The 24,891-nt window shown below is 32.6% G+C and overlaps 3 protein-coding genes, 1 long non-coding RNA gene and 1 pseudogene across 6 annotated transcripts; 4 read left to right on the top strand and 1 right to left on the bottom strand.

The window, feature by feature from the left end:
- Positions 1-147: 147 nt before the first annotated feature.
- Positions 148-3,352, top strand: LOC114375154 (glucan endo-1,3-beta-glucosidase-like). Its single transcript, XM_028332904.1, has 2 exons — positions 148-279; positions 2,192-3,352. The coding sequence occupies exons 1-2, from the start codon at positions 210-212 to the stop codon at positions 3,136-3,138; spliced, it is 1,017 nt and encodes a 338-aa protein (XP_028188705.1). The 5' UTR covers positions 148-209; the 3' UTR covers positions 3,139-3,352.
- A 2,174-nt stretch (positions 3,353-5,526) lies between these two features.
- Positions 5,527-7,774, top strand: LOC114376209 (annotated as a pseudogene).
- A 959-nt stretch (positions 7,775-8,733) lies between these two features.
- Positions 8,734-10,562, bottom strand: LOC114376210. Of its 2 annotated transcripts, none has more exons than XR_003658923.1 (4): positions 10,494-10,562; positions 10,329-10,412; positions 9,595-9,650; positions 8,734-9,131 (listed from the first exon to the last, which is right to left on the bottom strand). It is a non-coding gene; the product is annotated as an uncharacterized LOC114376210 (long non-coding RNA). The 2 variants fall into 2 exon arrangements; XR_003658924.1 differs by having other exon boundaries at positions 10,329-10,418; positions 10,494-10,539.
- A 3,548-nt stretch (positions 10,563-14,110) lies between these two features.
- Positions 14,111-19,259, top strand: LOC114376208 (porphobilinogen deaminase, chloroplastic). 2 transcript variants are annotated; one of them, XM_028334199.1, is made up of 5 exons: positions 14,111-14,347; positions 14,921-15,326; positions 16,252-16,458; positions 18,350-18,527; positions 18,642-19,259. In XM_028334199.1, exons 1-5 carry the CDS (start codon positions 14,199-14,201, stop codon positions 18,752-18,754), a joined length of 1,053 nt encoding a protein of 350 aa, XP_028190000.1. In that variant the 5' UTR covers positions 14,111-14,198; the 3' UTR covers positions 18,755-19,259. The 2 variants fall into 2 exon arrangements, with proteins under 2 accessions (XP_028190000.1, XP_028190001.1); XM_028334200.1 differs by having other exon boundaries at positions 14,230-14,347; positions 14,916-15,326.
- Positions 19,260-19,965: 706 nt separating this feature from the next.
- LOC114376884 lies at positions 19,966-23,524 on the top strand. Its single transcript, XM_028335195.1, has 3 exons — positions 19,966-21,770; positions 23,179-23,264; positions 23,406-23,524. The coding sequence occupies exons 1-3, from the start codon at positions 19,966-19,968 to the stop codon at positions 23,522-23,524; spliced, it is 2,010 nt and encodes a 669-aa protein (XP_028190996.1).
- The last annotated feature ends 1,367 nt before the right edge of the window (positions 23,525-24,891 follow it).

The raw sequence follows: 24,891 nt of genomic DNA, 5'->3' as shown, positions 1-24,891 counted from the left end.
CTTCACCGAAATATGCGGTTGGAATTTGACAGCAAAATTTGAACACTCAATAACTGATTGACTGGGCTAAAGTCTTTGTTGTAGAAGTACTACCATATGCCATACGTACCATGCATGTTATCTGGTTCTGAATGCATATAAATATAGAGGTTGGCTTAAGGGTAAAAGATAAAGGAGTTGTGTGTTAATATTTGGTATAATACATTGATATGTTTCTTAAAAAAAGCACTGCAATGTCTTCCATATTGCTGCTAGTTGGAATGTTATCGTCCATTACAGGTCTATTTCTCCCCCTTTCTAAGTAACACACCTTTTTTTCTTCTTCTTTTTGCTCCTTATATTAGTATGTTATACAATTAGCTACTTGAGCAAGTCTATAAATTACAATAATCATATTTGTTTAGTTATTTTTATTAGATATATTTACATTCTATCTATCTTATATAAGAATGTAAGGATTAAATATGAACTGTATAATCAAACATGAATAGTAAAATTTAATGTTATGTTAAATTTTTAAAAATTTATATGATTTTTTTATATTAAATCTTAATATTCCAAATATGATTATATTGTCTAAATTTAATCCTTTTACTTTTATATAAGATGTTTATTCTCATAAGATATGTCTCTCTCTTTTTATATATATTTTTTCGACTAAAAAAAATTCTAAGATATGTGTCTTATATATTTTTTTTTACAATGATATGAGAGATAAATAAAAATAAAAGAGGCAAGTAAGAATAATAATTAAGATGGGTCATGATAGAAACAAATATATAGAGATAAAATAATACCGTAAAACATTATAAAAAAATTATATATTACAGAGATAAAATTCTCATCAATAAAGATTTTTATTAATTACGTAAAATACAAGAGATATATGATCCAACTTTTACATAAGAGTGTTCTTTGAGTTAAGTTTAACTAATTTTTTTATTAAAACCATTCAAAATTATATGCATGGATTAGTTAAATTTATGTGATTTTGCACAAGCTGAACCAATCTAGTCACAAATAGATTAGTTTGGGCTGAGTAAGTCAAGTCTTAACTTTTAAAGTTATTTAAGTTTTTTAAAGAATAAATTTTTTCTTGCCATTTTTTACAAATTCTATAGGTATTGTATTTTTATCAACGTGCCATACTTGTTACTAAACAATAAATATTTTTATTTTTATTAACTTAAAATTTATATTTATATATAAATAATAAATTCAATAAAATATTGTCACCTTAAGAAATTGAGTTCGTGAACAAGTTTGAATGAATTGGTCAAGTTTGACCTTATCACTCAAAGTCTAAATTCATACTTGTATCCCACTTTTACATCTAAATTCATACTTGTATCCCTCTTTTACATCTATAGCTTACAAGTCAAATTGAACTATATAATTTCTTTTTTAAAAATAATGATTTATATGATGTCATTTGAAGAATTTCTTAAAGATCTGATGTCATTTTAAGCATTCCATAACATGTAGACTTATTTTTTTAGTGTAATTTTAACTATTGTGCGTCTGTGACCGTGCAAACACGCATTTTAAGGGGGAAAAAAACTTAAGGGCTTGATGATGTCGTTTAAGTATTCTTTAACATGTATGCACTAAAAAAATATTTTCTTTAACATGTAGACTTAAATTTTAGTTAGTTTTAAATCTTGAGTGTGTGTGACCATATAAATCATAGATTGATGATGAAAATTAAAAGTTAGTTAGAGGTTAATTATATGACCACTTCGAAAAATCATGCACACTTTTTTTTTTTTTACAACATGCACATTTATCTGTTAATTACTCAAATACGATTTAATCATCTACCTTTATAATTCTGTTTTTCACAATAACAAACAATTCTTATTCGATTTCTCCCCCCTCCCCAATCATCAATTAACTTTTCAATCATATATCTACAAAATTGTGTGTGTGAAATGAGCAAATCTTTGATTATAATAGTGAAAATTAAAGGTTATCATTTAAACATTTTAAAAATTGCATGTCTTAAAAAAAGTTGTATTGTAATCTTTGACCTCACAATATGATCAATGTTTATCTATTTTGCTTTCATGAGAGAAGCTCTCTCAGTTAATACGTGATACACATTTAATTTTATTGTATATTTTATTCCTTGTAATACTAATGATTTTATCAGCTCATAATAACTTAACTATTACTTAAATATATTATGCAGTTGCACAATCCATAGGAGTTTGCTATGGAGTACTCGGTAATAATCTACCATCAAGGCAAGAAGTTGTGGACTTGTATAAAACAAATGGGATAGGTAGAATGCGTATATACTATCCAGATGAAGAAGCACTCCAAGCCCTTAGAGGTTCAGGCATTGAGTTGATTATGGACGTGGCTAAGGAAACCCTTCAATCAATGACAGACCCCAATGCTGCTACAGATTGGGTCAATAAGTATGTTACAGCCTACTCGCAAGACGTCAATTTCAAGTACATCGCTGTTGGAAATGAAATTCACCCCAATACCAATGAGGCACAGTACATTCTATCTGCCATGACCAACATTCAGAATGCAATTTCATCAGCCAATTTACAAATCAAGGTGTCAACAGCAATAGACTCTACTTTCATTGCTCCGCCCTCCTATCCACCCAATGATGCTGTTTTCACTAGCGATGCAGAGCCATATGTAAAACCCATAATAGACTTCCTAGTGAGAAATGAGGCGCCACTTCTTGCCAATGTGTACCCTTACTTTGCTTATGCGAATGATCAACAAAACAGTATTCCTCTTGCCTATGCTCTTTTTACCCAACAAGGAAACAACGACGCTGGGTACCAAAACCTCTTCGATGCTATGTTGGATTCAATATACGCTGCAGTGGAGAAAGTGGGAGCATCCAATTTGCAGATAGTGGTTTCTGAGAGTGGGTGGCCATCTGAAGGTGGTGGAACTGGAGCATCAATCGATAATGCAGGCACTTACAATGCTAATTTGATTAGTCATGCCTCGGGTGGGAGTGGAACTCCAAAGAGGCCTGGTGGGTCTATAGAGACTTACTTGTTTGCCATGTTTGACGAAAACCAGAAGCAAGATGCTGAAACTGAGCGTCATTTTGGTCTCTTCAGGCCTGATAAATCACCCAAATACCAACTCAATTTCAATTAATTGAAATTACCAGAACTATGTTCCTATATTTATTTACTTTGAATTAGTGTGTCAAGTATGCACATCTGTTAAGAAATGCCATAATTTAGTTTTGTAATATTTTTTTTATTTGCTTTGTTTAAATAATACAAACCAAATTTCTATTGGATGATTGTTATCATAAGGAGAAAATTAAGAAGCATCACTGCGTGCTTAATATATATCATTAGTACAACACAGCTTATCTTTTTAGTGATTCTTTACTTATTATCATTAAAATAGAAGTTTGTATCATCTTAAACTAATTAATAATTGTTTCTTTTTTTAAGATGACAAACAACCAATAATAAATAATATTTTCCCTATAAAAATAATCCTATATATATAAATATCATAGTAAAATATGACAATTAATAATCTTAAAATGTATTGCGAGTAGGGTGTAATAAACTTGTACACTTGTAAAAAAAAAACTATGTAACAAAAAAAACCACTTCTACACTATCAATTCGTTCTAATTAAATTCATATTCTTTGTGGTAAATGGCATGGGTTCTACAAAAGAAAAAAAAACTTTTTAATTGTTTGATAAAAAGTAGTTCGTCTGGTATTAAAATTGATTGTATAAGGACTGAGTCTATAGGTACTATAGTTTCTACAGAATGGTTCTTTTTTTCTAGCCGCCATTAATTAGTTCATACGTTTTTATTTAAAGAAATTAAAAACTGGTGATGATGGACTAGTGACGTGTGTGCATTTGAATGTGAAGGAGCCATCAGCTGGGAGGAATTTTGTAAAATATTTAGAAGAGAAGTCCCAACCAAAATTCTGAGTTCTGAGCCCTTCATTCCAATATGAATCCAGATATATACGAGTGATTTAAATTAGTTGCATATACCTTACCAACAGATCGAATATATGTGAAGTAATAAAAGGTTTTTGAAAACGTTTCCTTCACGTAAGGCAAGCTGACTAGTATGCAGAAATGACCTTAATTATCAATTAAGGCCATCAATATAATGGATATTTGTATGCGCCTTCACCGAAATATGCGGTTGGAATTTGACAGCAAAATTTGAACACTCAATAACTGATTGACTGGGCTAAAGTCTTTGTTGTAGAAGTACTACCATATGCCATACGAACCATGCATGTTATTGGGTTCTGAATGCATATAAATATAGAGGTTGGCTTAAGGGTAAAAGATAAAGGAGTTGTGTGTTAATATTTGGTATAATACATTGATATGTTTCTTAAAAACAGCACTGCAATGTCTTCCATATTGCTGCTAGTTGGAATGTTATCGTCCATTACAGGTCTATTTCTCCCCCTTTCTAAGTAACACACCTTTTTTTCTTCTTCTTTTTGCTCCTTATATTAGTATGTTATACGACTAGCTACTTGAGCAGGTCTATAAATTACAATAATCATATTTGTTTAGTTATTTTTATTATATATATTTACATTCTATCCAGATTATATTAAATATTTTTGAGAAATTATTTCTTTATATAATACATTCTTACAACTTTTTTAGTATATTAGCACTTTTTGTGCGGTGTTATATATATATATATATATATATATATATGGTGCATGCATGGTGATATCTACTGTAATGCACATTATTGCTAGTTCCCCTGCTGGAACTTTAAGGCTAGCTGTTACACTCTAACTATAAGTAACTCCATTATATTATACGATAGTAATTTAGTTGTTGTAAGCCAAAGGTGGAGAATGGAGATAAGACATAATGCCACGTACGCAAGCTCTTTTATATATATATATATATATTATTTCTTATTTTTGCATGTTTCCTTGGACTCCCTTATTTGTTAGTATCAAAACATGGTATACAAAATAGTTACCCGGCCAGATACCTAAGATCAATTTCCCGAAACAAAATATCAGAACTAGTTTATCAGAGCAGTACTAATCAATAGAGCTAAAAGAGAAATATCAAAGCCCATATTATTTTAAGTATGCTTGGAATAATCTTTTTCATGATTTGACCAAATATTCTTTTAATTAGAAGCATTTTGATTATAGATATTTCATAAAACTGGTATATAAAATATACTCTAAATATTTATTTATTAAATAAAGAACTTATTATTCTAAATATTAAATATAAACAACTTGTATATAGTATAACTGCATTTACAGTGTAACTAATATTTACAAAAAAAATAAAAATATTATAAAAATGAGTTTTATGAGTATATTTTTAGTTTAATTTTGATTTACTGATAGAATAAAAAAATTTACACTGCCAATAATTTAAAAATTGCCTTAAATATGAATTTTAAAATAATTATTTTTAAATTTAATAATATTTCAATACATGACAATTCATAATCATCGGATAATAAAGTAAAACACTTCTACGCTTGTAAAAATGAAGAACAAGCTATGTAACAAAAAAAAAAAAAAACACTTTTACAGTTTCAATTCATTCTAATTAAAGTCATAGATATTCTTTGTAGTAAATGGGTTCTACAAAGGAAAAAAAAAACTTTTTGATTGTTTAATAAAAAGTATCTCTGGTATTAATATTGATTATATGAGGACTCTGACTCTAGTACTGTGGTTTCTATAAAATGGTTCTTTTTGTCTGGATCTTGCCCCCATTAATAATGTTCTTACGTATGCTTTCTTTTTTAAAGAAGATTGAAATTGGTGATAAATACTTGAGTGTGAAGGAGCCAGCTGAGCTGGGAGTAATTCATTAAAATATTTAGATATTTAGAAGAGAAGTCCCATACAAACTTCTGAGTTCTGACCCCTTCCAATATGAATCCAAATATACGAGTCATTTTAATTAGTTGCATAGACTTACCAAAAGAAGACCGCCGCGTTGACTATATGTGACGTGTATTTAAGAACGTTTCCTTCACGTAAGGCTAGCTGACTAAGTATGAAGAAATGACCATAATTATCAATTAATGCTATTAATTGCTACTTTGTGGCCATCAATGAATATTCTATGCACCTTCACCTAAATGAGTAGCTGGATGTTGTCGGAATTTTGACGAACACTTATATATAGTAAAGTGATTGACGGGGCTAAAGTCTTTGTTGTGGAAGCAGTACCGTGCCATACAAATATTCGGGTTCCAGGTTCCTTATTATGCATATAAATAGGCTAGCTGGAAAGGTGGAAGATACAGGAGTTGTGTATTAAGATTTGGTTTAATACATTGATATGTTTCTTAAAAACAGCACTGCAATGTCTGCCATATTGCTGCTTGTTGAAATATTATCGTACATTACAGGTTTATACTTCTTTCCCTTAATTAATTTCTCTGTGACACTTTTTCTCCTTATGTTATAGTACAACTACTAAGCGGGTCTATATATAGATTACAATTATCACATTTGTTTATATACATACTTTTGGATATATTTACATTATTGAGATATATCTTAAAAACATATTTTTAAGTTTATATTGTATTCTTAATTTGTAATATTGATGTGTTTATCCTCTCATGATGATTTAACTAACTATTATTTAAATATCATGTAGTTGCACAATCCATAGGAGTTTGCTATGGAGTACATGGTGGTAATATCTACCATCAGGGAAAGAAGTTGTGGATTTATACAAAACAAATGGCATAGGTAGAATGCGTATATACTATGAAAAAGCCCTCCAAGCCCTTAGAGGTTCAGGCATTGAGTTGATCATGGACGTTGCTAAGGATACCCTTCAATCTCTGACAAACGCTAATGCAGCCAGAGACTGGGTCAATAAGTACGTGACACCCTACTCACGAGACGTCAATTTTAAGTACATCGTTGTTGGAAACGAAATTGGCCCCAATACCAATGAGGTCGGTCCAATACATTCTACCTGCTATGACCAACATTCAAAAAGCAATTTCATTAGCCAATTTGCATGGCCGACTCAAGGTGTCAACAGCAATATACTCTGCTTTCATTGCTGCACCCGCCTACCCACCCAGTACATCCGTTTTTAAAAGCGATGTAGAGCCATATATAAAGCCAATTATCAACTTCCTAGTGAACAATGGAGCCCCACTTCTTGCCAATGTATACCCTTACTTTGCTTATGTTGATGATCATCAATAAAACATTAAGCTTGAATAAGCTCTTTTTAACCAACAAGGAATCGACAACGCTGGGTACCAAAACCTCTTTGATGCTATGTTGGATTCAATATATGCTGCTGTTGAGAAAGTGGGAGCACCTAATTTGAAGATAGTTGTTTCTGAGAGTGGCTGGCCCTCTGAAGGTGGAGATGGAGCCTCTATTGAAAATGCACGCACTTATTACAGTAATTTGATTGATCATGTCTCAAGTGGGAATGGAACTCCGAAAAGGCGTGGGCCTATAGAGACTTACTTGTTTGCCATGTTCGATGAAAACCAGAAGTCGGGTAAGGAAACTGAGCGACATTTTGGTCTCTACAGGCCTGATAAATCATCCAAATACCAACTTCGTTTCAACAATTGAAACTGAGAGAAATATATATGCTCCTATGTTTATTTACTTTGAATAAGAGGGTTGGGTGTGCACATCTATTAAAAGCTTATCTATACCCTACATTACAAATACGAAATGTCCTAATTTAGTTTTGTACTATTTTACTTACTTTGTATAAATAAATACAAACCAAATTTCTGTTGGATGTATTTTTAAGTATCTAATAATTAATGGAGGTAGGCTAGAAAAAAAAATTAGAGAAATTATAGTATCCGTGGAGTCCTCATATAATTAGTTTTAATATTAGTCGACCTACATTTTTTTTTAAAAAAAAAAGGGAGCAAAAGCCAGGTGCTAGCTGAATTACTGAGCAATATTTTGATATCTTTAATCCTGACAAGTCATTCAAATTATACTACTTTCCAAAACCACCGCTACTACTACCACAACCCAGTTCCAATTTTTTTCATCGGTGAGAATAAAAACAGAAACAAAAGGCTATAAACAAAAGGGATGCCTACAGTATCAGCTAACAGATGAGTCTCAATGGCAGAAGGACAAGATTGCCAAAGAGTCCTTGAAGCTACAGAGCTTGCACTAGCTTTTGCAATCCAATCAAATAAAGCACTTAGCATCGATCTGTTTACTCGCCGATAAATGATACTAGTAGTAATGTTTATGAGAGTCTTATGTGTGAGTCTAATGAAGTGTTTGTTTTGGATTCAAAAATATATATTGGGTTTTACGGCTCTACTTCTGGTTCGAATCTGCTACTTTTGAAACTTATGGCTCTCCCAAGAATCAAAGGTTGGACTCATGTCTTCTATGGCCGCCGACAAATATAATGTGAGGGCATATATATATATATATATATATATATATATATGTTCTTTACCTTCTTGTTCTTGATCTTTAATTGCATTGTTAAAACATGTTTATTGAAAGGAGATGAATCAACTTATACCAATAATAATTCTTTTAGATTTATTTCTCATCTTCATCATTCATATATATATATATAAAAGAGAATCCGTTTATATTATATGTAAATTTAAAGAAATACACCAAATTTCAATTGCTCATTTTAATCAATTTAACGGCTGAAATAATTTCACCTAAGCAAAAATATTTATTACTAGTTAATCATCTATAAACATTGCTCGTCTGATTATGTTTTCATGTCAAGGGGAACCGTCCCTCTTAGTCTCATTTCTTGAAACAGAAAATACAAGCAATATGGAGAAACAATAGTTAACTTTAATTAGATATATCCATATCTTTGATTAAATATATCCGAAACTAGTAATGTTTATAGCTAGGCTTAATAATTTGAGATTTATTACTTTGATTCCCTTAATTTTTCAGCTAGCATTTCATTTTATTCCTCTGTCAGGCTGTTATATTTCTTGCTTATATTGAAACCTCCCATTTGCTCCTCCGTGACTTCTTTCTTTTTCTTTTCCAAGCGGTTCTTTGTCAATTCAATCTGTCTCTTGAGCTCTTTAATTTTCATATTTTTCTCTTCATGCTCTCTCTGCAAGGCTTCCAACTCTGACTCTGTCGTTCCTAATTAAATTTCCAATAAAATGACACATTTGTCAACAGAGACATAACATTTTTTATTTCACCGCACATGGGGTCATAGGCATAGCATGTCATGCTAAAATGATACTTATTGCAAGATGATCTCCATTTAATGTTACAATGAAAATGCGAAATAAAACTAGTCTAGCTTTTTGTGCAATAAAATAATAAGAGAAAAGAAAATACTACTATAAAAAAAAATCATATGAATAAATGGTATTTGGCCAATCACAGATCTTGCTTTTTATTTTTTTTATTTCATGGAAGAAAATATAACTTTAAACAAATGCTATAGGTCAATGACAAAGCCATACAAATGTCACCACAAGAAACCATAGGGTAAAAACATTGTACTAGATTATTAATTAGTTTGAGTTTGTGTGTGTGTGAGTCAACATATATAAAAAGAAACTTATAAATATAAAATTTCAAAAGAAATTAAGACCTGTAGCTGTACTATTCGATATACCACCTTCCATTGCTTCCCTGCTGCTGCTGTTGCTGCATATTAGAAAATTGATTTCAATGTATATGTGTTGTCATTATTCTATCTAGAATTAGGGTGGGCGGTGGCTGGTGGCTACCACCGACCAACAATAGATAACAGTACATAAATGTTATAACTTCAAATCCCTTTAACTCTGCCTCCAAGTCATACATAGTCAAAGACTAATGTATGCTGAACATTATGCAAATATAAAAGAAATGATGTGTCGAATGTACACTCTGAGACGCGTGTTTCCTCCCTTGTACTTTTTTCAACTTTCTCTTCCACGTGAAGACCAACCCACCCAGAATGTTTTTTTTTTCAAGAGATCACAAGGACAGAACGAAGAACAAGGGAACAAAAATCACAGAAAAAGGAACAAGAAAGGATAAAACATGAGACTGCATGCACCAGTGAGAGTTCTGTGTCACATGCACGCATAAAGTGTCTAATTTATTTCGTTTTAATTCTTTTCTTTCCACAAAAAAAAAGAGTTTTTTGAGATTTTGGACAACCATTATCCTCTCTGAGATGAAGATAGATACCAGAAATTAAACCCGGAAGACAGAGATTTTAGTGAATGAAGTAGTAACCATGAAAATGAATACAACAACAGCAAAGTCTTATGTAACTATGAAAATGAATGAAGCAGTAAAATGAATCTCACCCAGAAGCAGATAAACTAGTTGTACCTTTATACTTTGGTTTCCAAAGAGTACTCTTCAGTTCACACACACACACACACTAAATGAGTAGTATTTGTTTCTCCGTGGCACCTGCACCTAATTCTGCTTGTAAGTAACCCATGGTTTTTGCAAGTATATATAATAGTTAAAGTAATACTATAAAGCACAAACCTTTAACTCCTTATCTTCAACTACTGCTGACCCACCAACTTTTCACACTCTTTCATTTATTTCAATGAAACAAGGTTGCATTTGCGTAGCATTCTTTATAAAGGGAATTTTGAATGATAGGTGTGGTGGTGGAGGCACATGACTTGCAGGTATCTAGCCAGCAACGTCATTATTTTTCTGGCTGGCCATCATTTGGACCACCTTCCTTTCAAGGAAACTAAATCTGCAACATTAAGTAAAGTACAGAGATTTGCTGAACCATTGATGTGATACTTTTTCTGTTTGCTTTCTAACCATGGGAATCGGATTATTATCGCTCTGTGGTGTGGACTGTGCAATTACTTACAAAAAGCCAAATTTTCTAGCAACCCATCTTTGTCTACTTTGACTTTGCAAAAAATAGAGGCCTGACGCGCCCACATTCGGAGGTACAAAGGGAAAAATAATCAATATTTGTTTGCACGGATCTTAGTGTAATGAGTAAAGTTCAATGGGGCATTTTATTATTTCAGGTTTTGGTAAAATTAAATTGGCAATTATGCCTACAATACAATTTTTAATTAGAATTTTACTAGTTGGTTGTCAAATTGAAATTATATATTAGCCTAACACAACATAACTTAGGGAAATTATAACCTTACCGTTCTAATAAGGCTCATGGGCAATTCGATCTTTTCTTTGGTAAAAGAATAGTCATTGCATGTAAAGAAGAGATGCTCGAATTGAAGAAACAAAAAACAGTGTAATGCTTGTTACTTCAACTTAACCTTTCATGAGGGTGGTTGGGTTTGATACAATTGGGGTTCAATTTTCAATATCAAACATAAAATTAATTAGACTATCCCTTTTCCGACACACCTCAGTTTTTGCCCATGCTATTGGCGTTTCGTTTGTCTCCTTTGACTAAAACTGTCATTTAATTTATTTTTATTTTATAGTCAATATATACACATACTATAAGATGATAAAAGTTAGTAGGTTGATGGGGGTGATAAGAGAAAAAAAATAAGAGAAAGAAGACTTATGAGTTTGATTCTTTTACTAATAAAAATATTTGCTAATAAAACAATATATTATAAGATAAATGATTAAAAAAATAAGAAATACAAAACTATTAAAAAATGTATTTTTTTACTGGAGTACTTTGCAATATTTTATTGTACCTTTTAAACAGTTGCAACTTCATAAGTTGATTATTTTTTATCATTACATAATAAACTAACTCATATGATTCAATTGATTAATTCAAGTTAAAAATTAATTTATTAATTATCACAGAATATGTTAATTTTTACACAAAAAATGAAAAATGAATTTAAGTTATCACATACTCCCTGAAAAAAATGTCTCTTATCAATTCTATCGGAGATGATTCTTACTAGTAAAGAAATTTTCAAGAAGAAAACGAAAAAGAAATACATGTTACCTTAAAAATATCCCCAATTTCCACTTCTATTTTTATTGCCTACATTTGAAAATCTAGAAATGCAGAGCCTGAAACCCACACTTCAATTGTCACAACAATATTACTGTGGCAGGGAAGTGCAGCAGCATACAAACTGCAACCAGTAGTGCCCTTGCCCCTTGTTGAGACATATCAAGTTGTTGAGAATAAAGCACTCTCACTGTCCTCTGCCAATGCCAATTATCTCCAGCAGCTTTTTGTTTGGGAAGCAAAAAGGCTATCATGAAGCTGCTGGGTCTGCTCCACAGACAAGAAAAGCACTAACAATATAAAAAACTTGGAACACAAACATACCCACAAGGGAGGGAAAAACAAAATGAATAATAACCACGAAAACCTGCATTACAGATCGATGCAATGCAACAAACAGGAATAAGATCAGAAAGATACCTTATATGTTATTTCTGCCTCTGTACTATCCTTCTTATTCCCACTGCCAGTATCATGCACGCTAGCTGGATCAAGGTTGTCACTGTGCAGCAAAATTTATATCAAAATGGTTGAAACAAGGTTGTCAATTGTCATTGTGCAAGAAAATGTATCGTGGGGTAGAAATTACAATCAATTCACTTGTAATATTTCCTTTAATGTTGTTGTTAATATGACTATGAATTTGTGGTAAGGGCTACACTGCAGATGGTGAATGTGATTATACTTAAGTCTAGAAGGTGCAAATTCATTAGCCTTCTTTCTTGAAGTTGAATAACTTGCTGTAACTCGCTCTGCTTCTCCAATTTACTTCTCAACAAGATCTCATGTGGATTATAGAACATTTTTGTTCCTGAAGAGAAAGGACTTTCTTCTTCTTCTTTAAATAAAAACAAAATAGAAATACCCTGCAAGTATCTGAATGTATTCCGTTTGTAGAGACAAAAAGATGAAAATTAAGTGTAATGAACAGTAAAACTAAATTTCGTGAGATCTATCATTTTCCTCTTTACTTTAATTTAAAACTTTTATATTTTTTTTCCTTTTCATTTCCACTTTACCAAATATATAATATCTTTGGGGAAGCATCGGACTTTATAGGAAAATGCATAGCAACTTTTTAGGTATGATTCATCTCCAGCCCAAGTAGAATTAAAATTATCAAGACATGAGGAAAAAAAATATCAAAGCGAGAAAATTTATTACCCGATGGAAATCATAATCTTATACATACGTTAGATTTATTTATTTTTAATAAATTCAAGTTTTCAATATACTATAGTATTTTTATTTGTTTTTTATTACAAACATGTTTTTTTTTTAATAAATTCAAGTTTTCATCGTGGATCAAGTTCAAACATGGTCCATTTACTAAGCGGCTAGTTTGGTCTAGTCTATTTAAGATCAGGCTAAATATATCAGAATAAACATATATTCAAACATATATATATATATATATATATATATATATATATATATATATATATATATATATATATATATATATATTATATTATGCATCAGGAAAAATAAAGAAAGACTAATTACAACTCCTTCATAATCACCTATATTCTATACATTCTTCTCTTTTTTTTATATATATTATTTGTTCCATTTTGTTAACTTTTTTGCATTATAAATTATTGAAGAAGATTCAAGTAAAATTTAGTGAAAAATAATATTAGATGAGAACACGAGTGATTTTGAGTTATTCCATACACATTATTTCATGTGAATTTGTTTGAATAGAGATTTAATCATGTTTTTCCTGTCAAAGGTATGCCAAAATGAAATTAATATTTTGGTATAAACATGTATTTTATCTTGAAAAATATTTTTTAAAATATTTTTTCACTTCAGTATTCTACATTACCGAAATTCAATAATTTTCTACTATTCAATTTTTTTATTATATTCAGAATAATTATTTTAAGTTAAAAAAATATACAAATAGTTTTTAAACATATATAAATATATAAATTCGCAAAAAAATATATAATGACATAATAAACTTAAAACCCTAAAATTTAGAGCGAGTGACAATTTACTGAATTTAGTACTAGTTGTGAATAACCCGAGTGGATTATATTTATAGTGACGACAAGAAGTAAATGTAAATGCGTTGGGGCGATAGAATGCAACACTTTAAAGAAATTTAATTTAATGTGGCAATACATTTTATCCCTTTAGACAAATATAATTAGACTAGTCTGGGTAAGGTAGGACCATATTATATCGTTTTATCTTGGGAGATGAAATCATATGTCATTATCTATCTATCATCGGCAAGGTAAGGCAATTGAAGTTGTGAAATGGAGACTCTCTGCTCTGCATTGGTGTTCCCATCTTTCAGAATCACAACTTCAGCTTTCTCCAAATGTGGCATCAGGGCTTCCATTGCCGTTGAGCAACAAACTTCGCAGACTAAGGTTGCTCTCCTCAAAATTGGTACCAGAGGAAGGTACTCTACTCTTCTCTTCAATGGATCAGCTTTAGCTTCTTTTTTAAAGGCCATTCATTCTCTATATATATCATCAATCCAACTAGTCAGTATTTTAAATGTTAGTTTTATGACAGAATTGAAGACAATTTCTGTGCTTTTATGTGGATTTGTGATTCTCGAAACAGAAGGGGCTTTACTTTATGCAACACTTATGCTTCATGAAGAATTGTCCATGATCCTTCATTACACTGCTGCTTGCTTTATTTTTTTTGTTTGATGTATTTTCAGGAAAAAAAAGGATAAATGAAATAGTGGGTGAAATGCTTGTAAATTTTACCCATCTCGGTAGATTTAAGTTGACTTCATACCCTTTTAAACCCTAGGGATTGGAGTAAATTTAAATTATTTGAAAGAAAAGCAATCTTATCTTTGTTTTCTTCTGTAATGAAAATGTTTATATCTATTTTTTTTACCCGATTTATTATTATTAGCTGCATGATTCTGTTTGCTTCCATTATTCATTTGACAAAATGGTCTTGGATTCCCCTTGTTTATTTGGGTTTATTTATAATTTTGTTTTATTTAGAGCAGTCCACTAGCTCTGGCTCAGGCATATGAGACCAGAGACAAGCTCATGGCATCACATCCAGAGCTAGCGGAAGAAGGGGCTATTCAGATTGTGATAATAAAAACAACTGGTGACAAAATACTATCACAGCCACTTGCAGACATCGGCGGGAAGGGCCTGTTCACAAAAGAAATAGACGAGGCACTCATAAACGGTGACATTGACATCGCCGTCCACTCAATGAAAGATGTACCCACTTACTTACCTGATAAAACAATTCTACCATGCAACCTTCCACGTGAGGACGTAAGAGATGCATTTATATCCTTGAGTGCAGCTTCACTGGCTGATCTACCCTCTGGAAGTGTTGTTGGTACTGCTTCACTCAGACGAAAGTCACAGATACTGCACAGATATCCATCTCTAAATGTAAGCTTGTATTATCATGATTTTTCCACTATATAGATGTTTCCATTAATATTAAACTCATTTCTCTCTTCTTGACTTAATCTTTTTTCATTGTCTTTTATTTTTCTAATTATTATCTAAAAGCCTGAGACACAATTATGATTTCCAATGCCATTTACTAGATAGAGAATGGGTACTGTGACTTTAGTACTTATATATTTGAGGTCATCTATGGGAGGCATTCAAATTTTTATTTGGGGAGGAGGGTGGTTAATATTTTGATTCTAACCAATTGTAATTTAGATAAATTGCTGTGGATCTGGAATTCTGTATGCTATTCATGCTTAAAAATCAGCCTCTAGATTGGATGGTTTCTCTATCGAACTAAGGATACAATGGTAGCTTTGGCTTGTGGACAGAACGGAGCGGCATGGTTCTGTCCTGTTCTGCCTTTTTTCGGTTCCACTCTTTAAAACGTCATGCCTTTTTGATTCAATATCCCATTTTGTTCTATTTTATGATACACCAAACATAGAACAAAACTCATGTTATGCTCCATCCTATTCTAGCATGTCTACCAAATTCTATCAATAGATTTCTGAAGACATATGAAATGGGGACTGGTATTGCTTCATACCATTGTTATTTTATTATAGGTGGCATCAAATATGGTAATAGTGCTTAATACAATCGGGGCAATGAGTGTAAACTGTAAAGTGATAGACAGTGCCATGATTGAGAGTGTTATACTAGGATAATGGGCATTATCTATGTCTTCTTATAAGTCTAGCCTTCTTATACGATTTCTATCTGTATGATTGTGTTTCTTTAACATTTCATTTTTGTGTCTTGTTTCATTTAACTGTTCTTGAGTTACCTCATTAGTGACAATTTAGTTTTCTGGACCACTGAATGATTCTTATCTAACCTATAATTTTAATCTCAGGTGGAGGAAAATTTCCGTGGCAATGTCCAAACAAGGCTTCGAAAACTCAGTGAGGGCATTGTCCAAGCTACCCTATTGGCATTAGCTGGACTCAAACGATTAAATATGACAGAAAATGTGTCTTCGATCCTATCAATTGATGATATGCTTCCAGCTGTTGCCCAAGGTGCAATTGGAATAGCCTGTAGAAGTAACGATGATAAAATGGTGAGTATTTAATTAACTATAGTGCATTATTTGCATCATCTTGCTACTTGGACATGCTACAGTGATGTTTCCTTACATGATAATTAGTTAATGTTGTATTGTTTTGTAAGCCATAGTATCATGCCTTCTAGGTACATGTATGGTTTTTGGCTGTTGTCAATCAAGTGAGAGCTATATCAGAGATAAAAACTTGTGTTAATTCATTGGCAAGTGTACCAATTCGTCCAAGTAATAAAGTAAAACGGAAGTCCAGGTGTTGAGTCCACCTTGAAATATGAAACATTAAATGTAAATTGACATAAAATTAAACTAATTATCTAGCACGTGCAAGGTGAGAAAAACAAATACTCGAAGCGGAGAAGCGACGGTTGATGCAGAATACGGATATGATGGGACTTAGCCTACCGAAACTACCCTTGATGCAATGTTAATGATTTTTCTCTATTCAATATTATTTCATTATCACCTACATCTACTCATATACTTTAATCATGATTCCTCACATGAAAGAGTCAAATTTACCTAATTCTTCTCCTAATTCCTTAAGAAATATCCGAGTTAAATTGCATTATTAACGAAGATGCATACAACATCATTCTATCACTATAGATGAATTATTTAAATGCTCTTTTCCAGTTCTTAAGAAATAAACATTTTTCAATGCCTAAACCCTAAAACATAGCATAAGAATAAGTACAGAAAAGAGACAATGAAACTAAAATAACATTAAATAAATAGTAAGAGTCATTACATCAAGAGTGTTTGGTTGTTAAACTCTCAACAATGAGTGGTTTAACCTCTCATTGTCATAAGAGGCTTACAATTGCAAAAGGGTGGAGACAATTGAGAAGAATGGAGATGAAGGGATGAAATGGCTCTTAAAGTTTGATTTTCCTTCTTCTTGCACGAACCCTAGACTTTACTCTCTATGAAAACTGAATAATCCTCCCCCTCTTTTTCCTCACTTTAAAACGCAATTCTGTTATGTTTTTTGTGACCTTGCTCTAAGTGCGACTGCTCACTAAGCGATGAGTAAGTAGTCAACGTGCCTTCACGTGATATCAGACTTCTCCATGTGATTTCTTCGCGCTAAGCGAGTGTTGCCCGTTGAGCGACTGTATCACGCTGAGCGAGAGTCTCTAGATCTTCAACTTTTCTTTCAAGCCTTATTCTGTGTTTCTACAAAAAATACACCATCAAAACAGTATAAATTTACCAGTTTAAACACCTACTGGACAAAAACTCATATGGTGTCAAAATCCTAACGATTCACACAAAAAAAAAAGCAATAAAAGAGGGACAATCCGACAATTTTTTATGTGATTTAATTACAAAGTATACTCATACACAGCAGTTATCAACTTGCATTTTCATCTAATAGCATATACTTGAAGAAATAATACTTGATAGTGGCTGGCCAATAACTGGGATGATATGGCTTGTGGATGTATATCTATCTGTATTGCCTAATTGGTAATGCATGGCTTGTGGATGTATATCTATCTGTATTGCCTAATTGGTAATGCAGTATGCGTCAGTTGGTTGAGATTTAAAAATTACTAGGGAATAACTCAAAATAACTTGTACAAATATGGCATCTGATAAACTTTAGATCTAATTTTTCAAATTATAGTACTTAGCTAGGGAAGGAGAAAAAGAGAGAATAGAGACTTCGAATAGGACATCAGATTGATATTATGTATAATGATGTCATACAAAATTCTAATAGATCCTGGACATCCCTCCCCCTATTTTCCACTCTACCTTTATCAATATAAGAGACTTTATAGTGAGGACTGAGGAACTATTCTGTCTTAAATATTTCGTACTTGATACAATTGCATAATTATTAGTTTAGTTTTCTCTTTATGTGGTTGGCTGATTTCTGCAGGCAGAATACCTTGCTTCATTGAATCATGAAGAAACAAGACTAGCAGTTTCCTGTGAAAGAGCCTTCCTTGAAAAGTTAGAAGGATCTTGCCGCACTCCTATTGCAGGCTATGCTAGCAGAAACGAGGATGGCAATTGCTTGTTTAGAGGATTAGTTGCTTCCCCTGATGGAACCCGCGGTATGAACTTCTTTTCAACTATATGACTATTGAGACTTGTCGTTTAGTTTCTAAAGCTTCAAAAGTTATTACTATTATTATTATTTAAGCTTGTCTGTAACTTGGATTGTGCAGTGCTCGAAACTTCCAGAATTGGTTCATATGCTTTCGAAGATATGATAAAGATGGGTAAGGATGCTGGAGAGGAGCTTCTTTCTCGAGCTGGACCTGGCTTTTTCAGTCGTTAACTATCCACATTAAATGGCCAACACAATACTTGATCAGGGAGGTTGCACGGTCAGCTCTTTTAGTTGACTGCATCCCAAGTATGCCTATTCTTCAACCATGTTGTAAGGACTAAAATATTCATCTGAGTTGGAAAAATGAGCCCCTCATCATGGTCCAATTGTTGTATCTTAAGGTGATTAGAAAGCCAAATTTTTGTAGAGTGTTATGTGTATTGTTCCTAGTATAAGGTTGAATGGTTGTTTTCTTCTTTCTTCAGGGAAATCTTTACATGGGAATATTATAGTAGCTTTCATGTTTGCTACAAGTTTTCAAGAAAATATTTATATCTAAAATCAGTTTCCAGCTTTTTTAGGTGACTTTGGCCATCGCTGTTAAAATCTAGCTACCTTCTACCTCAGGTGGAGTCAACAAGGACTGAAGAATTTGATCACTGTCGCTCATTGAAATATGTTCACCACTGTTATTGTTGACCTTTGCAGTTAGTGTCGAGGATATTCTTACAAATACCATACTTGAGGCATGCTATTCACCACTTTAATATTTAGTGTTTCGATTTTTCATTAAATCCACAATTTCGGTTTTTGATCGATAAAAAAGATTAAAAAAAAATTAACTTGACGTGACCAAAATTTGATGATATAACATAAGATAATTTATTTAATTTATGCAATAATTTAATTTCTTAACAGTAATACTTTGAGCTTGAGGGAAATATCAAAATTATAAATTTTATAAAATTAGAAGATTTAATGTTTCTATTTTAAAATATGAAATTAAAATTGTGAATTTTAAAAAAATAAAGAATTAAATGTCTATTTTAAAATAAGAGATAAAGTTGTGGATTTTAAAAAACATGGAACCCAAAAAAATATTATAATTTATGTATTTGCTATTTAACATGGTATTAAAAGTAATTTACACTTTACTGTGCAACAGTTTTTTTTTTTTTGAATGAATTTGAAGAGTAAAATTATACTATGAATCTCTTCAATTAATTAATTTGATTTAAAACTTAAACGATTTAGTCCAATCTAATATGAAGTAGTTTGAACTTTGAATTGGTTTTAATCTTATTTTCATTTTCCTTTAAAAAGTATTCCCATTTTAATAATCATACTTATTCTATCTTTTGAGACGCAATCCCTCACCCTCAATCTTTAGCATTCAGTTTCTTCTTCCTTCCAAATTGGTTTGTGGTGTTTCTCTCAAAATGGCGATTGCGTGGTTACGGAATCTGCAAAACCTATGGCCATTCAGAGTGGACGAGTTAAGAGATTCGAAGCAATTGGTGAAGAAACTGAGCATCCCCCAAGACACGAAGCAATTCGTATTCGCGCTGCGTGATCCCCAGACCCAATCCATCATTTACATTCTCTCCTCTCTGAATTTATCGGAGCGATCAGCTTCCGATGCCACGTGTCTCATCAAGGAGATCAAACCCGACGCCGTTTTGGTGCAAGCTGGCGTTTCCCCCTTCTCCGAGCTTCAGTCCGAAGAAGACTCCGTTCCGGTCCCGACCTCTTCTTTCGGGGTAATCAAACGCTGTTTTCTTGATAAAATTGGTAGGGACATGTATGAGAATGTAGCAGGTAACTTTGTGTTGAGGGAGATCTTTGGAACCAGTTTTCATGGTCCCTTGTTGGCTGCTAAGAGGGCTGCTGAGGATGTTGGATCTTCGTTTCTTGTTATAGAGTCTCCTTCTTGTTGGGGTAATAGTAATAGTGATAGTAATAGTAATAATAGTGATAGTCATAGTGATAGGGATAGTCATTTTCGGAGTCTTGTTAATAGTTTGGTTCCTAAGCAGCATGCTGCTTCTTGGGCTCCTTCGGCTTTGAAGAGGTTTTCTCTTGATAAGGAACTTAGGATGATGTTGGCTAAGGCTTTATCTGGTTCTTTGGATCCACTTTTGCTTAGTAGTGCCAATGCAAGTTCTGTTTTGGAGAAGGGTAATGAGGAAACTCAGCCATCAAGTTGTTATGAGACCCCGGGTTTTGCCAGGTCTATTTATCCTTTGCTTGAGGATTTGTATAGTATATTCGGTGATCTTCCATCGCTTGGGAAGGCGCTGGCACATGTGCAGAAGATGCTGTTGGATGTGAATAGAGGGGAGGTTCTTGACAAGAGAACTGTTTCTGAGGTCTATACTTTCAGGATTGCTGTTGAGGGGCTTAGAATTGCTCTGAATAATAAGGGCTTGAGGCCGATTAACAGGAAAAGTGCTGCAAAGTCAGATAAGATTGAGTTCTCGGAGCTTCCGGTTGATGACAAGTCGCACGCACTCTTTGCGCAGGCCATCCGGAGTCAGACTGATAAGTTTAAGACCATTGTGGCAGTGGTAGATGCTAGTGCCTTGGCTGGTCTTAGGAAACACTGGGATACTCCTCTTCCTGTTGAAGTCAAAGAGTTGGTTGGAGAACTGATCACAAATTCTGAGGGTAAAGGGGTTACGTTGAATCATAGTGAGAAGAAGCGGTTATTAACAGATAAACCTATGGTGGCAGTAGGGGCTGGAGCAACAGCAGTTTTAGGAGCTTCATCACTGACCAAAGTAGTCCCTGCATCAACACTAGTGAAGGTTGTCACTTTCAAAATTCCCACTTCACTCAAAATCGGTCTCAGCCAGATGCAGAAGGTGCTGGCTTTTGCCTTCGGCCCTTCTAAAGTTGCGGCTCCAGGGATTGCGACTTCAGGAGTCAAAACGTCTGGCATCATGAAGGCAGCAGCATCTGCTGAAAAGATTCGAGCTGTTGCTCACGGTGTTATAGCCTCAGCTGAGAAAACCAGTATTTCGGTCATGAGAACAGCTTTCTATGAAATAATGAGGAAGCGGAAGGTGCGACCTGTTGGGTTCTTGCCTTGGGCTACATTTGCAGGCAGTATTGGAACTTGTACAAGCCTGCTTTTGTATGGTGATGGGATCGAGTGTGCTGTTGAGTCTCTCCCTGCTGCCCCCTCCATTGCTAGTTTGGGTCGTGGGATTCAGCATCTACATGAGGCATCTCAAGCAGTGAGGCAAATGGAAGGAAGTAGAATCCAAGCATCAATAGAATCTCTAATAAAAAGAATATAGAAGGCAAGGGATTGATAGAGGGATAATAGAAATCTTTTTTGCTGTACAGTTGTGATTTTCTTCATAAAGTGATGAAAATCTGATTGGTAAGAGTTCAAGAAATTCTTCTGTATATATTTTTCTCTTATAGAAACAGTCATTATAGGCTGCTTATAATATTTCTTAGCTTTATATATATGATGAAGCATATAATCCTGTATTCCAATTAGAGTAGAGACATGAATGACTAAAAAAAGGAAGTTCCTTTTTTCTTTTCCTAAACAGTATGCTATTAATTCCAATCACAACTCATTTATCCTTCCATCCATTGGTGCATGGTTGAAGAAAATTTCATAGCATCTTTATTTTGTGTTAACCCTTGAGCAGACCTTTTCTGACTCACTGATATACATATTGTCAAGAAGAAAACCAGCATCTATCGAATCAGTTAGTGAGCTTCCAGCACTCAGACTCAAAAGGCAGATTATTTTTGCTGGAACCTAACATCCAGGCCTTGTAATACTTAAAATTTTATGAGGGCAATGAGTGTAAAGTAATAGACAATGCCAGGATTGAGAGTCTTATTGTAAGATAATAGGCATTATCTACGTCTTCTTAAAAGTCTAGACGAGGCACTCATAAATGGTGACATTGACATTGCTGTCCACTCAATGAAAGATTTTCCTACTTACCTGATAAAACAATTCTACCATGCAACCTTCCACGTGAGGATGTAAGAGATGCATTTATATTTTTGAGTGCGGTTTCACTGGCTGATCTACCCTCTGGAACTGTTGTTGGTACTGCCTTCACTCAGATGAAAGTGACAGATACTCCACAGATATCCATCTCTAAATGTAAGCTTGTAACCTTCCACTATACAATGTTTCCATTAATATTAAACTCAGTACTCTTGTCTCTTTATATTTTCGTTATCTTTTATTTCTCATTGTTATCCTAAAAACCCAAAATACAATTGTGATTTCCAATGCCTTTTTCCTTGAGAGAAAATGGGTATTGATATCATCAATTCATTATCATCGCTTTCTTCTTGTGAGATGGCTTTTAGCTGTGGACCATCTGTTTGGTGACTCAGTACTTTATATATTTGATGTCATCTATAGGAGTCATTCAATTTTTCATCTAGGGAGGGGTTGGTTAATATTTTGATTGTAACCAATTGTAATTTAGATAAAATTGCTGTGGATCTGGGATTCTTATGTTCTTTATTCTTAAAAATCATTCCTTAGATAGGATGGTTTCTCTGTTGAACTAAGGATGGTCATACAATGGTAGCTTTGGTATGTGGACAGAACGGAATGGCAGTGTTCTGTTCTATTCTGCTTTTTCTGGTTCCACTCTTGCATGCAGAATACATTGCTTCACTGAGTCAGAAGAAACGTTGGAAGGGTCTTGCCGCACTCCTATTGCAGGCTATGCTAGCAGAAACGAGGATGGCAATTGCTTGTTTAGATAATTAGTTGCTTCCCCTGATAGAACACATGGTATGAACTTCTTTATAATTATATGACTATTATGACTTCTAGTTTTGTTTCTAAAGCTTCAAAAGTTACTACTTCTTAACTCCGTTTGAGCAGTGCTTGAAGCTTCCAGAATTGGTTATTATGCTGTTGAAGATATGATGAAGATGGGTAAAGATGCTGGGAGGGGTTTCTTTCTCGACCTGGACCTGGCTTTTTCAGTAGTTAACAATTAAAATTAACTGAAATTGAGATTAAATTTTATAATTTTTTATGGACTATAGTTATCTTTAATATTTGTATTCATGTCTATATTTATCTATATATCTATATCTGTGTGTACGTATCTATATAACATGAATAAATTATAAAAATAGATTATTAGGGAAATTTTATTGATTGATGTCCTTGTTATATCACCGGGGAGTGGGTTTGAACAGTGCTACTATGGTACTGTTTAACATGTGAGTCCGAAAACTTCTTAAGAAAAAAGTATGAGTTAAAATCGTGATTTCCTTAAATTATATCAACAGTATATCCTTATCTATTCACCTTAAAGATGAATTTACTTCAAAAAAGTGAGGTATCTAACTTGTATAAATGTTATTGCTGGCAAATTAATTACTCGCGTTTCTTTTAGCGTCCTGCACAACTAAACATTTATTAATGCAGTGAGTGTAGTTAATAAATTAATTAATGGTCTACCGAAACTTAAAATGGACTAATTGTCAACTAATCGACTAGGCCGTCCTACTATATTAGGAGTGTTTCTGAATTATCTTATTTTACTAATTTTATATAGGATAAAATTTAGATGTAGTTTTTTTTAAATGTTATTGTTATTGTTCTTTAAATAGAATTAAAGTTTCTTGTATGTAACATGCCTGATAAAGATCTGTCTTAAATATTAGTACAAGTTACTGAAGTGAAATTCTAATTCAGATTAAAAATACTTACAGTGAACTAAATTTTATTTATCTGATTTGTCTCAAAATTAATTTTGACAAATTTGAATTTTAGAAACTAGATCTAATAGGGTTTTGATGATGAGTATGGATTATAGTTCCTGTCATTCTAATCAAACCTATCTTCCAATATATTTTAAAGTATATACATAACTAGAGTGTTTGTGACTAGTGAAATGCACAGATAAAGGTTGTTTTTAAATATTTTTATAGCATACATTTTAAATATATATTTTAAAAACTTTTCTATTAAAAATTATTTATAACTTTTATCTATCTATTTTAAGCATTTAGTTATTAGTTACTGTTGTCTATTATTAATATTTGATTATATATCTGGTAACCTTTTAAAAAAATACAATGAAAGAAATAATAATTAATTATATGTTCAGTAGGTTGGTGATTTAAATAATCATCGAAAGATAATATTGCAAATAATCTAAATTGGGAGTTGCCCGTTAAAATAAACATAAAAATAAAATATTTATAAAATTAAAATTTTTTATTATATATTTTTAAATTAAAATTGTAATTCAAGTGACACATGTCATTCACAACATATGTTAGTTTTTGAAAAATGATATAAAATTTTAAAATTTTTAATATATAAGAATTTTGAATTAGGAATTATAAGCTAA

Source organism: Glycine soja, chromosome 11, assembly GCF_004193775.1.
Source record: "Glycine soja cultivar W05 chromosome 11, ASM419377v2, whole genome shotgun sequence".
Classification (NCBI taxonomy): Eukaryota; Viridiplantae; Streptophyta; class Magnoliopsida; order Fabales; family Fabaceae; genus Glycine; species Glycine soja.
This window is presented reverse-complemented; position numbering and strand designations above follow the sequence as displayed.

Excerpts from the sequence above, each read along its gene's own strand:
- LOC114376884 (XM_028335195.1), top strand. The coding sequence starts at position 19,966 with ATGGCGATTGCGTGGTTACGGAATCTGCAAAACCTATGGCCATTCAGA. Across the intron at positions 21,771-23,178 it reads GAGGCATCTCAAGCAGTGAG|AATACATTGCTTCACTGAGT; the intron begins GCAAATGGAAGG and ends TCTTGCATGCAG. Across the intron at positions 23,265-23,405 it reads TGCTAGCAGAAACGAGGATG|TGCTTGAAGCTTCCAGAATT; the intron begins GCAATTGCTTGT and ends CCGTTTGAGCAG.
- LOC114375154 (XM_028332904.1), top strand. The coding sequence starts at position 210 with ATGTTTCTTAAAAAAAGCACTGCAATGTCTTCCATATTGCTGCTAGTT. Across the intron at positions 280-2,191 it reads AATGTTATCGTCCATTACAG|TTGCACAATCCATAGGAGTT; the intron begins GTCTATTTCTCC and ends TATATTATGCAG.
- LOC114376208 (XM_028334199.1), top strand. The coding sequence starts at position 14,199 with ATGGAGACTCTCTGCTCTGCATTGGTGTTCCCATCTTTCAGAATCACA. Across the intron at positions 15,327-16,251 it reads ACAGATATCCATCTCTAAAT|GTGGAGGAAAATTTCCGTGG; the intron begins GTAAGCTTGTAT and ends TTTTAATCTCAG. Across the intron at positions 16,459-18,349 it reads GAAGTAACGATGATAAAATG|GCAGAATACCTTGCTTCATT; the intron begins GTGAGTATTTAA and ends TGATTTCTGCAG.